This window comes from Mobula birostris, chromosome 7 (assembly GCF_030028105.1).
Source record: "Mobula birostris isolate sMobBir1 chromosome 7, sMobBir1.hap1, whole genome shotgun sequence".
Taxonomy (NCBI): Eukaryota; Metazoa; Chordata; class Chondrichthyes; order Myliobatiformes; family Myliobatidae; genus Mobula; species Mobula birostris.
The window spans coordinates 36,984,798-37,001,654 of record NC_092376.1 but is presented as its reverse complement, the minus strand read 5'-3'; the positions used below and the strand labels follow the sequence as shown (position 1 = coordinate 37,001,654).

The following is a 16,857-nucleotide window of genomic DNA, read 5'->3' as shown; positions in this document are numbered from 1 at the left end:
ATTAGGAACACAGAGTACAGGCAACGTAGAATGTTCATGTTAATCTGCTGCAGATCTTCACATAGATCCCAAATGCAAACAGTGATGAATCACTGCAACTTCACACTCCCAAAATGAATCGTGAACAACTTAGTGAGCTGGAGAGCTTTAAACACCTTTCAATTATTCTATCTCCACTTCTCTAATTGTAAATGTTTATGGCAATCACAGCAACATATTAATTGACAAAAGAAGCCAACAGTTTAACTCTACCACCGAACTGCTCACAAACATTTGTTGTTACTTCTACTTCTGATCATAGGTAAGTAATACTGCTTTAGTGTTTGCATTATACTTTTCACAAAATATACCAAATTTAACTTTGAGCATATAAAGAAGTATTAGGACGGGCAATTGAAATTTGCTTTAAAAACTATCATAAATGAGGAAGAAAGATTGAGATTCAAAGAGTTTTAGGGTAAGAATTTAAATATTTAGGAATTTGGTTGCTAAATACACAGTGACCATAGAGAGAACATGGAAAATTGGTGTTGTCCACCGCCAGAATTGGAGGCTTAGAAACAGGAAGATGCAAAATTGCATGGTACTTGGATAAAAGGAAAAGAATTTTAAAATAATGGCATAACTTGACTAAGCTCTGCTACAATTCTTTAAGGCATGTTGGAGGCCTGTAATATGAGCTATGCCACAGGGACTTGAGTTTGTCATCTCATGATTTGGGTGAGAATATAGTTGGCATGGTCATCATGAGCACTAAGCAAGGTGTCAATAAAATTATAGCAGCTGAAGGTGAAATCAAAAACTGGAAGGTAAAATGGTAACAGAATAGAAGTCTTCAGAGAGAAATTGGTTTGGGTAAGAGTAAAAAAATAAGCTGATGATAATAGACAACCAAGGAAGAAAATGATACTAAGACTTCAAAAGACACAGCAGAGCTTGCTCCAAATCATCTGTACCCTCCCACTACCACACCACACTCCTCCCCCCCCCCCCCCCCCCGGCCAGTGAATCAAAACATTGCTCTGTGAAGCCTGTGTGGGTAGCTGATATGTAATGGTAATTCCATAGTAGATTTTGATTCAGATTAGTTTATTGTCAAGTACTCCAGGATGCAATTAATTTCCTTGTTCGCATGAAGGTCATAATGTAGCCAGTGTACCTGGTAATAATAAATACAACAATAAATACGGAGATGACCGTCAAAACAATGTTATGGTGCAAATTGAAATATGAGGTTTGTGAAGGTTATGAAGTAAAATAAACCATGAATTTGGGATCTGGAATGCCAGGACCTCAAAGACAGTTCAGGCAGTAATAAATCTGACAGTTACTGTTACTGCATCTCAGGAATTCAGGTGTTTTCACATCAACATTGCCACAATGACTGTAGCATGACTGGAAATACAAGGCCAACTTAGTTAAATATACCTTCTTCTGGAGTTCCAAACGGGAAGAGAAGGGCCATCTTTATAGAGTGAGTATATCAGAAATCAGTTACTCCAGCATCTCAGCAACTCCCCTTATGTGCATGCTTCTCAACCCTATGGAAGCTTCAGGGGAAGTCAAGGAGGACCTCTACCCTTCAGAATCAGAATTATTATCAATGACATATGTCATGATTTTTTTTTTTGTTTTGCGGTAGAAGTACTGTGCATGACATAAAAATTACAAGTTACAGAAATAAATAAGTAGTGCAAAAGACAAATAACAAGTTAGTGAGCATGGGTTCATGGACCATTCAGAAATCTGATGGCAGAGATTCTTAAAATGATAAGTGTGGTTCCGCAGGCTCTTGTACCTTCTCCAAAGGTAGTAACACAAAGGGGGCAAGTCCCAGATGGTGAAGTTCTTCAATGATGGATGCCACCTTCTCAAGGCACTGCCTCTTGAAAATGTCCTTGATGGTGGGGAGGAACTGCCCATGATAGAACTGACTGAGTCTACAACCCTCTGCATCCTCTTGCGATCCCCTGCATCGGAGCCTCCATAGCAGACTGTGGTGCAACCAGTCACAATGTTCTCCACCGTACATCTATAGAAATATGCAACAGTCTTTGGTGTCATACCAAATCTTCTCAAACACCTAATGAAGTAGAGCCACTGGCCTGCCTTCTTCACGATTGCATCACTGTGTTGGGCCTCGGATGGATCCTCACAGATGTTGATACCCATAAACTTGAAGCTGCTCACCCTTTCTACTTCTGACTGCTCAATGAGGACTGGTGTGCTTTCTCCCTATGTTCCCTTCCTGAAGTTGACAATCAATTTCTTGGTCTTTCTAACGTTGAATGCAAAGTTGCTGTTGTAAGATGTTCTACCATAAATTTGAAAAAATTCTCTCCCACATTTCATATGGTGGCAAACTGCTGGGCAGCTTTATTGCCATGGTAGGCAGGGAAGCAACCCTCTGGTTTGATATGATCAGCAAGGAAGTTGCAGGGATTGCTAACTCCAGTGGGGTCCTTTCCTGACAGAATGCTAGGAGCAGCACCTTATCAAACTGAATATCTTTTCATGTCAGAGGATCAAGCATGAAACATCAAGCCAGCTCCCCATATTCAAGTCCTGTTAGATTAAGTCATCATCAAGCAAATTACTGTAAAAATGCCCAGTAATTCACCCCATGGACTGACCATTGTCCAATCTGCTCTGTTATCTCCATCAATCTGCCTCAAAACATTTGACCACCGCACAAAGTAGTTTTGCTCAGAAATTATAGGCTGGTGAGCCTTTAATCAGTGGTAGGGATAGGATCGATCTGCATCTGGAAAGCATAGACTTATTATGGATAGTCAGCATGAATTTGTGCAGAGGGGTTCACATTATATAAAATTAATTGATTTATTTGAGGAGAGTATGAAAATGATTGATGGGGGTGGGGCAGTAAATGTTGTATACATGGACTGGTAATGCTTTTAACGAGGTCCTTCATGGTCGGATGAGCCAGATTGGATTCAAAATTGACTTGGCCAAGGAAGATTTGGAGAGGATAGTGCTGGTGGTGAGGAGGGAGGTGTTTTTCTGACTGGAGATCTCTGACCAGTATGTATGATTTTTAGTCAGAGGGACAAACATGAAACATCAGTGCTGAGACTCCTCTGTATTTTGTGGTATTTATAAATGATTTGGACAAAAATTTGGACTGATTAGTAATCCATAAACTTTAGTGGAGTTGTGCAGAGTGAGGAAGGTTGTCAAATTATTCAGCCAGTTATACAGCAGAGCAGTTGGAAATCTGAGCTGAAAATGGTTAAGTGGAATATAATCTAGACAATTGCGAGATGTCAAAGTCAAAGTCAAAATTGAGTTTATTGTCATATGCATAAGTACATATACAGTATATGCAGGTGCAATAAAAAGCTTACTTGTAGCAGTATCACAGGCACATAACAGCATATCGGCAACACAAGAAAAACATCAATCATACATAATTTTTATTACTGTACAAGAAAGAACACAGATTGAACAAAAGAAAGTATATTTTAGTGCAAAGTGTTTAAAGTGGTCATAGTGTTGCTAAACTGTAGTGATTTAGGGTTTTGTCAGTTGGTTCAAGTACTGAATGGTTGAGGGAAAATAGCTATTCGCTTATTTGATGATGTGGGACTACAGGCCTCTTTACCTCTTGCCCTATGGCAGCTGTAAAATGATGGCATGAGCCAGATAATGGAGATTTTTGATGACAGATGTTACTTTTTTTGAGACAGTGCCCGCCATAAATACTACCAAAGGTGGGGAAAGATGTGCCTGTGAGGCATTGGATAGAAACCACTACTCTCTGCAGCTATTTACATTCCTTTGCATTCCAATTACTGCACCAGATCAGGATGCAATCTGTTGGGATACTTTCAATAGTACATTGTTAGAGTGTTCAGTGTTAAGCTGAACCTCCTTACCCCCAGGAAAGTAAAGGTGCTGTCACACTGTCTTTATGATTGTACCTATGTGCTGGAAATGACATTTTGCTTGCGCACATTCAAAGGCCAAGTTCCAAACCACTAGCTATTGATTCATTGAAGTACACAAGAGGATGGGTCTTACACTCAACACTGCTAGAAAAAGATCCTCTACCAAATGGTCCCCAGTATATCACACTGTCTTCCAAAAGAACTGGCTTATGACAAGACCCTGGAAAATGTGGACTTCTTCCCATTTCACAGTGGTGTCCTTCCAACAAAGTTAGTTATCAATAATTAAATTCATTAACATTTTCATTGTGCCAATTGAGAAAAAGAGTATTTCAAGATGAAGACATCAGATCTGGGATAAAAATCACAGCCTACTGAGCAGCAGTGATCCTTGCACACTTAAGTGTTTCTCAGACCTAGACCACAAGAAGCAAGTATCTCAAGGCACTGGAAAAATAATGTGAATGCTGTCTCTGCAAAACCCTCCATAGCTATGGGACAGATAAGCAAATTCAATGGAAGGAACACCAAACTTAAAGTGTAAGTATGCAACTTTTTTAAAGTGACAGTGTGAGTTAAGAAAGACTATAAAAGAAAGCATAGATATTTATCTTGAAAATACAATAAAAACAATGATAAAATGGTCCCACATTAATCTGACTGGAACTAGCAATTTAATAAATGGGATTATCCATGTTCTGCTGACAAAAATAATTAGAAGATTAAGAGAAAAGACAAAGTCATAGTGCAGAGTACTGAAATGGTAAATAACTAATATTTCCGTAAGTGACAGAGCACAAAAAATAAAAGGTTACTTCTAATTAGAGTCAGAGTGGGGAAAATGGTAAAAATATACAACTTAGTGAAGATTGAAAACCTAACCTAACAGGAAATTTGGCCAAATAGCAGCTAACAAGAGGGAAACTGAGATCAAAGGAATAAACTAGTGAACCTGACGATTAGGAAATTTTCAGAAAAAGAAGTCCAAGACATTGTTAAGAAAAAGGAATAAATTACTGATAGTGAGGAATCACTACATAGCTAAATAGATGAGAACTGATGACAGTGGTATACATACAGGCTGGAAAAAACAATTGAAAGGGTTGGACCTGAAAAATTATGAATTGCTTTGATACTGCATCCAGTGGCACAGGTGCTAACCAGAAAACTCAGATTTAAACGTTAGGCACACGTGAGAGATTATTTTTTGTCAACGAGGTGAAAGCACAGCAATTTGGTAAATCATGACAGAAATCAGAATTTTATTTCAAATAAATAGGAACATTATAAATTAGCGTTTAAATAGGGCTAATTGATCCATTGCGCCACTTATTTCTAACCTTTGTCCATAACTGTGTTTTATTTAACTTTATATTGTCATACTACTACCCACTGATCGTTTACTGAATCTGCTTGTCGTTCAGAAAGATGGTTAAGTGGGTTTGCAAATGAAGTCAGTATTTTGGATTACTATATATAGATTCGTACGAATAAAGTGATGCTGTACCTCAACGTTAAACGACGGTACACCAAAGACGATAGTTCACAAAATCAGTATTGCTCATTCTGTAAACCACTGTGCGAGGTCAGTAGCCTTACGTTCTGACGTCGTGTGGAGCGTTGACCCTGACGTCCGATCACGTGCTCAGCGCGGTGACCTTTGACGTGACGTCGGGTTGAACGGATAGCGCGGGGAAGGTTTGGCGGTTCGGCTTTGGAAACGCGGGTTAAGTTTTCGATATGAGTCTCTGGGTGGACAAGTACCGGCCGACGTCGCTCAGCAAACTGGACTTCCACAGGGAGCAAGCTAGTCAGCTCCGTAATCTTGTGAGTGGTCAGCGCGGGCTGTGGTTTGGTCGGGCAACCAGTTTTAAAATTTGCTGTATTAAAAAGGAAGAAATTTCGCGCCGGTATTTTATTGTAATGCTCCCCGTTAAACTTTTATTTATCGCCAAGTGTAAAATAAAATCTTGGAGACACAAGAGGCTTCAGTTGGTGAAATAAGGAGCAGAAAACAAACTACTGGAAGAACACGGGTCTGGCAACATTTGTCAGGGGAAATGGACAGTCAAGGCCCTTCATCTGGACTGATACAGGGAAGATGATCAGTACAACGAGCTAAGGGGAGGGGCTGGAGCAAGAGCTGGCAAGCCATAGGTACTGTAGATCCAAGTGAGGAGAGGTGATAGGCAGATTGAGCAGGGAAGAGTGGAAATAGTGATAGAGACTGGAAGATGATAGGTGGTGGTGACGGGGTTGCAGCTGATGGAATATGATGGGAAAGGGAGGTGGGAGAATAGAATCAAATAAGGGAGGTGGGGAGGACAGATGGGAACAATAGGGGAGGGGAACTGTTGGAAGTGTGCGTGATGAGCAGATGGAGTGGGTGGAGAAAGGGAAAGAAACAAGATTGGGGCATTTGGGTTAGGTGTAAGAGGAACCTGGTAGATCAGAAGAGGGAAAAGGGAGACGGGGTTACCTGAAATTGGAGAATTAAGTGTTAATACTGTAAGGTTATAGCCTTGCCAGGCAGAATGTGCTCCATTTTAAATTTAGCCTCCCCCTTGACCTAAGGACTGACATGTTGATCAGGAAATGGGGAAGGGAATTAAAAAAAGCTACCAACTGGAAGTTCCAGATGGCTTTGGCAGATGGAGTGCAGGTGCTCATCAAAGCAGTTGTCTAGTCTGTGCTTGGTTTCACCAATGTAGAGGAGGCCACATCAAGAGCACAAGGTTGGATGTGCATGGGTGTATGTAAATTTCTGCTTCACCTGGAAGGACTGTATATAAAATCTTCGTTTCTTAATGATTTGGTGATATGTTTTGGTCATGAACATCTATAGCATTTTTAAATTAAATAGCAAGTTGAATATCAGATTTTTTTAAAAAATACAGTCTGATTTAATGCACCATTAGGCAATGACCTCTGATTTCCCTTTTTTCAGTTTTACCCACAGTTGTATTTGTTGAGCTTCACAGGCATGGACACCAGATAGAACAGACGTTTGAAACTTACATTGGCCTGGATGTTGACACCCACTCTCAGTAAGGCCAAGGACAAAACCTACACCTTAAATACAGTATGATAATGGTAATCGAGATCTAGAAACTTCCTGCTGATATTAGAGATGGGCAAAGTTCAATAATGTTCCTTTGGTGTCCCAGAAGCTGAGAAACTAACATATCTGGAATTGGAATTATCAGCTTTATTAAGCAAGTGTTTTTTCAATTCATGCATTTTTTAAAAATCCCAGTGAGCGAGGCCTCCAGAGATGACCGTGGATATTGCGTCCTAGCTGTCTAGAGGCGCAAGCCTGGGCAGCAGGATATGGAGAGCAAGCTGTTGCTTATGTAGCAAGCTCCTCCTCTCCACGCATCTGATGAACCCAAAGGAACGGTGGAGATTGATACTGTTGATACAGGCAGCATCGCACGAGTTACCAGTCAACATTGAATTCAATGTAGGACTGTCTTAGGGACTCCAGCTCTGGAGTTTTCTCTGAGGGTTTACTCCCAAAGTCTTCCCTGTGAATGGGTATAGCTGCAACATTCCAGTGGGCTGCAGAAATATGCAACACAGAACTGTGCAGTGGTTCACTGTGATTAGATTGAATAGTAGGGAAGTCAGTACTGAAGGAGTTCTCTGATGTCGGATGTATATTCTTTCATATACATACGTGACTTGTTTCCCTCATGATATGGAGGGTTATGTAAGAAGGAAGGGTTAAATTGATTTTAAACTAAGTTAAAAGTTTGGCACATTATGGGCTGAAGGGCCTGTACTATGCTCTAATGTTCTGTTCTGATGGGCTCATTTGCTTGACTGAACTTGTAGCCACATTGAAAACTTTTTCTTCAACTCCACTAGTGTCCTAGCTACATGTGTCATTTTAAGGGATACTTTGAAAACAGTTGTTTCAATTGGCAACCTTATTAATGTTGCTTCCTACACTTGTAGAGAGCTCCAAAATGTCATTACAGTCGGCCCTCCTTATCTGAGAGTTCCGCATACGCAAATTCAACCAACCGCGAATCGAGAAAACCCGCAAGAGCTCTTCCAGCACTTGTTGTTCAGGCATATACAGACTTTTTTTCTTGTCATTATTCCCTAAACAATGCAGCATAACAACTATTTTACATAGCATTTACATTATATTAGGTATTATAAGTAATCTAGAGATGATTTAAAGTGTACAGGAGGATGTGGGTAGGTTATCGTGGATCGGGATATAAAAAACCGGAAGTTCTCACTAAGTAAGTTTGAACAGGGACATCCGGTATTATTTAGCGTCGGTTAGTCAAACGTTTGTCTTAGTATATAATATATATTTCACCTTTCTATGCATATAAAACACTTAAGAAACGTATATTTCAGTGCTGGGCTGGGGAACAGAAGTTCCCGAGTTTGATCCAGTGACAGACCGCTCCCGAGCGCGCTCTCCATCCGTGCCGGGTTGATGTGGAGGATCAAAAATCCAAAACCCAATAATTAAACCACTGCGTTGCTTAGTAATAATTGTAGCTTGCATCGGGGCAGGGCCTTTCTCACTTTATCTTTTAAAATTGTTCTGATCATTGACCAACTGTAGTCTAACACTTTTCCAATGACCGACGGTGTTTCACCTCTTTCCGATCGCTTTATTATTTCCACTTTATTTTCAATCGTGATCGTGATTATTTTCGTGAACAGAAACACTGCGGATTCAGAGCTCCGCCGCCGGGTCCTAATATCCACCGCACTGAGACAGATTAAATAAGGTCCCAGGTTCCGCTGGGTCCTAAGGTCCAATGTATTTAGACAGGTTGAATAAGGGACTTGAGCATCCGCGAGGGGTCCCGGAACCAATCCCTCACGGATAAGGAGGGCAGACTGTAATTTTATCATGAATCCCACTGTGCATCCAGTTTCAAATTGCTATCCTGAGTGGCATAGATAGTCAGAATATTTCCCCAGGACAGAAATGTTAAGCAGGAAATGCGTTTCATGTCGTGGGAGTGGGGTTAAAAGGCAATGTGGAAGGCAAGTTTTTTTACACAGTGTGCGGTAGGTGCCTAGATTGGGTTACTAGGTGTAGTTGTGGAATCAGCCAGTTAGATGGAGTTTAAAAGGTTTTTAAATATTTATGGGAATATGGAAGGATATGGATGATGTTTAGTGTAAGTCGCCATCAACATTAGCACAACATAGTGGGCCAAATGGCCTGTTCAGTGTTGTAGTCTCCAATGTATTAGAGAAACCAAATACAGTTTGGGTGACCGCTTTGCAGAGCAGTTCTATACAGTCTGCTGCTTAATCTTGAGCTGTCTGATTGCTTGTTTTGTTCACTTTCATCATTAATGAACTAGGCAGTTTGATAAACAGAAATCTCCTTGGCAACCCTCACCCTATCAAAGATATTCTCTTTTCATATCATCCTTTTCCCCATACTTTTCAACTTAAAACTAACCAGTTTCTTACTTTCCCAGTTCTGATGAAGGAACTATGACCTGAACCATTAATTTTATGGATGCTGAATGACCTTTTGGGAGTTTCCAGACTTTTCTGAGAGATGGACAATCTCCAGCTTTTTTTTTCCAACCACAGTGGTCTTTGGATTTTCATGTGTTTGTTCACTCTCTGTTTTACAGATAGCCAATACTAGAGCCTCATTATTTTTCTTCAGGTTTTTTTTGTCTTAGCTGCTTCTCTGATTCCTGTATCTGTATGTTCTCTTTTGCTTTGTGCCCCCAAACTCTTGGGAAATACCATCTGAATAGAAGCTTTTCATCACATTCACATTCCTGAAATGGCTATTTTCTCCTCACACTACATCTGTACATTACTTATTCTTTTTCTTCTTTTACTCTCTTCACCTGTATTTCATTCCCAGAACAAGTGTTGAGACACTATTAGAAAGAACCCTTATTCTGAATTAGTTTTCAGTCAGCCGCTGTTTTCTGGAGACAGTGTTTACAACTTTTTTTTAATAAGGAAAGAATTTGTCTCTTTTTCTTTTACAGCCAATATTATATAAATATTTTAGAAGTCTGTCAAATAGCTGTAAGCCTATGTTTTAATCAATTATATCAAAAAAAGTTAATTGATTTCAAAATGCAACATTAGGTTGCATTTTAATACTTGCCCGAATGGTCTCAATTTCTTGTGAAACTTGTCTCTTTTCTATTATTCTTGCAATTTTGACATCATCCTCAAGCTCTTAAGATAAGAAGCATTTCATCACCAGAGAAGTACTTTTGAAATACAGTGGAAACAAAATTACCTTCTTTTGAAAGTAAAGGATTAAGAAATGGAAAAGATATTTTAACAAGCTTAGGGGACAAGACGGGGATGGCACTAAATTTATAATGGATGTCACCTGTATAGTAAAGGGTTAATTTTCGTTCTTGTTGAATGTCTCATCACCACTGTGGCCTTGAGAGGAACATAACTTTGATTACTACTGTGGGAACAACCATGGGAATGTGAAAGTTAGCTGAATGCAGGGATGGGACTCATGAAAAATGGTGACAAGTGATAATTGGTCTGATTCGATCGCTTGAGATGGTGCTCTGTATTGGCCCGCATGTGCTTTACATCAATGGAAAGGGTATAAAATAGAGCACTTGGGGGGAATTTGGGGTTGTTCTTTAAGGCCTCGCTGACAAGCTGGTCATGAACAGCGTTGCAGATTGAGTGTGCTGCAGCAAGAGAGGCGCACACCCAGATAAGTATGTTCTATACTAATCAAGGTAGTTTTGTAGTTCTGAGGAGGTAATTGGTGTTTACGTCATCGAGTTGGATCTGAAACTATTGTTTTAACGAAACACCATCTTTGTGTAAATGACCTTACATTTGCTGTAAAACTAAGATTTTTTTTGAATAATCTTCACTTCTACCAGCAAAGCAGAGTAATAGTGATATGTAGTGTTTGATGTGTAGCAACTAGGTGTCGCTTAAACCTTATGAGAGTTTGATCATGTTCAAGTGGAACTTAATGACTTTTGGTTTGTTTTTAACTAGGTGCAATGTGGTGACTTCCCTCATTTACTGGTGTATGGGCCTTCAGGCTCAGGAAAGAAGACCAGGATAATGTGTTTGCTTCGTGAGCTTTATGGCGCAGGAATAGAGAAGCTAAGAATTGAACATCAAACAATTACAGTAAGAAAATGGTTTGCAGTTCAAATTAAAGATATTTAAAATGCTTGCATCATTATAAGGAATATAAAAATCATTTCAGAGTGGTTAATTTTGTATTCTCTTGTAACTTATTATGGGTGTACAGAAATAGTTACATTCATGGAATTTGATTTTTAAGTTCAAGATTATGTATGTAACGCTCAGGGCTATCTGCTCGTGATTATCTAGGGGAACCTCATCTGCCCACCAAGCCGTGTTTCACGTTTGTGTAGTTGCTGTGTAATGCCACTTGGTACAAACTCACACATGAAATATCAGACAGCACACAATGTACGATTTACAGATTACACTTTATAAATCTTACTGGAACTACGTAATTAATAGAGATACAATATAAAATGAAAATAAAAGGCGCCAAACTTATCAGAGTTCAACCACTTCGTGCACAACCATTGGAGCTCAATTAACGGGGTCTTTGTCCCACCATTCAATCTCCTTGACCCGCCGCCTGGGACCAACCATGGTGGTCGACCGGCACGCGTCCAGCACGTCCTTCCCCTCCTGTTCTCCTCCTGAAAAACCCCGCACACTCACCCAGGTTCCCACACATACAGATAGAATAACATGGACACTCATTGGTTCATTCCCTCCCCTTATCAATAATATAACCCAAACAAGCAGGGAGTAAGAGAACTCCTTACATCACAGTTACTATTACAGAAAAGTCATTTTATATAAGATACAAAGAAGCCATTTTAGACACCTCAGCAGCCAGTGTAACCAAGACCCAGCTACACTCTCCCCCTACCAAATAAAGTCATGTCCTCATGACACTAAAGGAGTTCACCATTCCTCCTTGCAAAACACAAAACCCAACCCAGGTGCATAAAGCAGTGACATAACTTCCCAGGGCGGTCGAGATCACACCCTGTTCTCCCAGCGCTACATAGGTCAACCTCTCCGGGGGGGGGGGGGGGTTCCTACTTCTCTGAGACCTCCATACCTCCTCTGGTGACCCTTCTGGCTCAGACACCACTGGAGACACCCCGGGTCTACCTGTCGAACCCTCGCCCGCTCCCTCACTGGGACCTCTCAGCAACTTGGAATCCTCTATCTCGGGTTCTGGTTCCACCCTCTCTCCTTCCAAGGCCGGCTGTATCCCAGGCTGCCCCCCCAACACCCTCCCTCCTCTCACCTAACTCAGTGGGGGGAAGGGTCAGGAGCCTGTTCTTCCGGTACCGGGGAATTACGAACGGAAGCAGGTACCACACATCTGAATCATCATCTTCCAAATCAGTACCCCTTCCAGAGCTGGGCCTGGCCCCGTCTCGTTCGCGGTGGGCTCTTCCCCCGCCCCGCGTCTCCGCAGAGTCCTCGTACTAGATGTAAACTCCAATTTGGGCTCTTGGTCTACCTGCACCTCTTGACCCAGGAGCAATAGGTGGTTCCGATATGGAGTACCTTGACAGGCCCCCTCCCATCCTCTGGTCTCACCCGGTAAACAGGTAGGTTGGGCATCTGGCTCTCTACCACATAGGGGGTGGTGGCCCAGTGATCCGCCAATTTGTGCTTACCAGGTATTTGTAAATTCCGTATGAGGACCCGGTCTCCCGGCATAAGTTGGAGGAACTTCACTTTCTGATCATACCTCCTCTTATTCCCTTAATTCTGCTTGGTGACCGCCGCCTCAGCCCTTTTCAACTCCCTCCTCATATCGCACACATACTTCAGATAGGGCTTCGAAGGTAATTCACCTGCTTCAGTCCCAAAACACAGGTCAATGGGCAACCTCGCTTCCCACCCAAACATCAGATAATAAGGCGAGTACCCCGTAGCATCATTGCAGGTGCAACTGTAATAGTGAACCAAATGTCCGATGTGCTGACTCAGGCGTTTCCCACTAAGGATCAGAAAGCGACTACAGTGGCAAAGGTGTTATGGGAGAGGTAATTTGTTCATTATGGCCTCCCCATAACACCTTTGCCACTGTAGTCGCTTTCTGGTCCTTAGTGGGAAATGCCTGAGCATACCTAGTGTAGTGATCCGTGATGACTAAGACATTCGCGGTGTTGCTGGTGTCTGGCTCAATAGACCGGAAATCCATACCTATTGTCCCGCACTCTGCAAATGGAACAAAGGAGCCGCCTGCGCCGGCAAGGTCTTCCTCCGGATGCAGCGACTGCATGTCTTACAGTATTCCTAAACCTCCCTCCTCATCCAGGGGCAGTAAAACCAGTCCTTGAGTAATCCATGGGTCTTTTCCACCCCCAAATGCCTAGAATCATCATGTAGTGACTGGAGCGCAGTCTTCAGATACTTCTCAGGCAGGACCAGCTGGCAACGCCGGGGGTGATGTGATCCGGTATAAGATTTGGTTCTTCAGTTTCAACCAAGGCCACTCCTTCAGTAGTAAGGGCACTGAGGTGTGTTTCGGCTTCTCCGCCTGAGCTATATCCCCCTTTTTAGCCGCGTACCAGGTAGTGCCAATGCCCGGGTCATCTCATTGAGCTGACCCCACTTCCTCGGGGTTCAACTCCGGCAACTGCTTGTTCTTTAGAGCAGTTAAATTACAATAAACAGTGCCTAGCACGTCATCATCAACCCCCAATTGATCCACTGCCTGATCCGGCCCCATCGGGTCCCTGGCTTTAGCGTCGCTCACAAATTGACACATGGCCTTCACTCCCAGCACAGGGACGCTCTCCCACTCCTCGTCTGTGCCCGATCCCTCATGCGCCCGACGAGATAAAGCATCTGCATCGATGTTCCAGCTCTCTGGCCGGTACTTCAGGCTGAACTCATAGGCAGACAAGGCCGCCAACTACCGATGCCCTGTAGTGTCCAGTTTCGCCGAGGTCAGGATATAAGTGAGAGGATTGTTGTCCGTCCTCACCTCAAACTTGGCCCCGTATAGATAGTCGCTCAATTTGTCCACCACCACCCATTTCAGCACCAGAAACTCCAACTTGTGAGTGGGATAGTTTCTCTCAGAAGGTGACAAACTTCAGCTGACAAACGCCACCGGCCTCATCCATTGCCCTGCTCCTGGTACAGGACAGCCCCCAGCCACTCTCGGCTGGCATCAGTGTGCAGCACATACAGCTTCCGGGGCTCGGCGAAAGCCAACACCGGGGCCTGTGTCAGCGCCCTTTTCAGAGATTGGAATGCCTCCTCGCATTGGGCATCCCACCTCGGTCCAAAGGGCTCCGACGGGTTCAGATATCCTCCTGCCTCCTGCCCTCGGTCTCCCTTTTCTTCCCCACGGGGGGGTGGGGGGGGGATAGCCACACAAAGCTGGTTCAAGGGGTGACTCAGTTTAGCGTATCCTTTCATGAATCGCCAATAATACCCACAGAACCCCAAAAACGAGTGCAGGGCGCTCACAGCCTGGGGTCTCAGCCAGGTGGTCACTGCATCTATCTTAGCCGGATCAGTAGCCACTCCATCTCACGAGATTATGTGTCCGACATAGCCAACAGACGTCTTGCAGAACTGGCATTTGTCCATGGAAAGTTTCAACCCTTCCTCCTTCAGATGGCTTAACACTTTCAGCAGCCACTCCTCATGTTCTTCCAAAGTACATCCAAACACTGTCAAGTCATCCGGATACACCAACACCTCAAGCAACTTCATATCCCCCACTGTCCTCTCCATGACCCACTGAAAGGTGGCTGGGGCCCCCGATATGCCTTGGGGCATTCATTCGAACTGAAAGAATCCCAGGGGACAGATGAAGGTCGCCTTCTCTTTATCGGCCGTACTCATCAGAATCTGGTAATACCCACTCCTGAAATCTCCTTACAGGCTCCCAGGAGCCTTCGCACAAGAGGGGTGTTAGTCCCCACCAAAAGGGCAGTACCAGATCCGGACAAACTAATACCAGCGTCTCAAGGGCTTCAGACACTCCCACATCGCCCTCCGAGAATTCCAATCTCACTGACAGGTACCCATCATACAGGTAATCACCATCACTTATACCCCAAATCTCCAAGGCATTAAACAGGGTTACGGGCAAATGCTTTAGATATTTGTCGTAGAATGACTGGTACAATAAGATGACCTGCGACCCGGTGTCGAGAATGGCCCTTGCAAAGATTTCCTCTATCCATAGGGACACGCTGGAGCGGGGTCCCACTAATCCGGAATAAGGGCTTGGGCTTGTGCGGGTCCCATGGTAGATTTCGGGGAACGTGTTCCTCCAGAGACTCCAGTACGTTCCCTCACTGAGTTTCTCCTAAGTTTCCCGATACCTCTCCCTTCTTAGTCGCCCGGGGGCTTGCCCTCCGGGGGGCGTCTTGTCTCACAATCCCTCCGGAAGTGCCCCTCTTTCCCACAGTTAGAGCACACGCTACCCGCCGCCCCTCTCCTCCTGGGACACCCTTCACTCCCAGCCCTCTACGCGGCCCACCCTCTGAAGGGGGTGCTCTCCTTGTCAACCCACTCATGGGAGGGGTCCCTACCCACCTGGGGCCCCTTGGGTCGCTTGGTTCTCAACCCTGCCACCACCTCCCGTACCGCTGAGGATCGTCCCTGGTGGCCAGAGTCCTCTTTCTTGCCCAACGTGCTCTCATCCTCCCGCTCTTCTCTAGTCAACTGAATGAACGATGGAGGGGGGCTCCTTTTATAGGACTGCCGGAGACTCCAAGCCAGCTTGTCCTCCCCCAGGGAACCCCTAGATATCTGATTCATCCTCAACTTCGCCACCTCTTCTGCCTTCACTACCCCTCAGCACAGCAACCCATTAAGCATTATCTCCAGCTGAAAAATGTATTCTGAGAGCTTTTCCCCTTTTCTCTGCCGCATGTTTTGAAACTCCCCTAAGAGCTCCCAGGAACCTCCCGTCAATCCAAGTGCGCCCTCCAAAGCTTCCAGATACTCCGCCAGGGAAGCCGAGGGCTGTTCAGCTTTCAGCCCCCGGACGACACCAGCCGCCACTCCCCACAAACTTTCCGCCAATCGCTGTCTCTTTTCTTCATTTGAGCCTGGCCACTCCCCTAACAACTGGGACGTGTTTTCGATCCATGTCTCATAATCGTCCTCCCCTTCCGGGGTGGACGTGGCTCCTGAGAATATTCTCAGCTTCGGGCAGGGCCCCTCAGCCCTTGTCACCAGGGAGATAATGGCGACTGCCAACTCGGAGGTCTCACCTCTAGCTGGGGGGGTGGGGCCTGACCAATCCTTCCCACTCTGACCCCTCTTGCCCCTCCTCCCTCATTATTCCGAGAACTAATTCCCTCGCAAATTCCTTCAACCCTCCACCACTGGCTACTGGCACCTCCCCTAGTGTCTCCTCAAACTCTTCCTCCGGTGTCTCCTCACATTCATCCTCCGGGAGAATGTGAAGGCCCCATGGCCCCTCCTCGCCCGGGACGCTGATCGTGGTTGGCAGTTCCAGTGTCATGACGTCGGCACTCGTATGAATCAGCACCAAGCTGGATTCCACTCCCTTACCGCACCTTCCAGCTATGAGTTCTACCTTGCCGATAGCTTTAATCAGACTCAACCCTCGCACTAGCACTTCTTCCGAAGTGTGAAAATCCCCCCCACTTAACACGCACACATGATTAACCGGTACATCCTCGGACTCACACCAGCTTGCAGTCTTATCCAGGTCCATCTCCGCACTAACTTACGTGGCGGTTTACCCAGCTTCCACAGAATTCAATCCCGGATGATGGCCTCCACCAAATATAACGCTCAGGGCTATTGGCTCGTGTTTATCTAGGGGGAACCCCGTCTGCCCGCCAAACCGTGTCTCACATTTGTGTAGTTGCTGTGTAATGCCACCTGGTACAAACTCACACATCAAATATCAGACAGCACACAATGT

At 44.2% G+C, this 16,857-nt stretch overlaps 1 protein-coding gene across 1 annotated transcript in view; it reads left to right on the top strand.

The window, feature by feature from the left end:
* The first annotated feature begins 5,568 nt into the window (after positions 1–5,568).
* rfc3 (replication factor C (activator 1) 3) overlaps positions 5,569–16,857 on the top strand; it is a 33,664-nt gene continuing 22,375 nt past the window's right edge. Inside the window, exons 1-2 of the mRNA XM_072262908.1 lie at positions 5,569–5,735; positions 10,911–11,048. Of these exons, the coding sequence (XP_072119009.1) occupies positions 5,649–5,735; positions 10,911–11,048 (225 nt within the window). The 5' untranslated portion in view covers positions 5,569–5,648. The remainder of the gene's footprint in view (positions 5,736–10,910; positions 11,049–16,857) is intronic.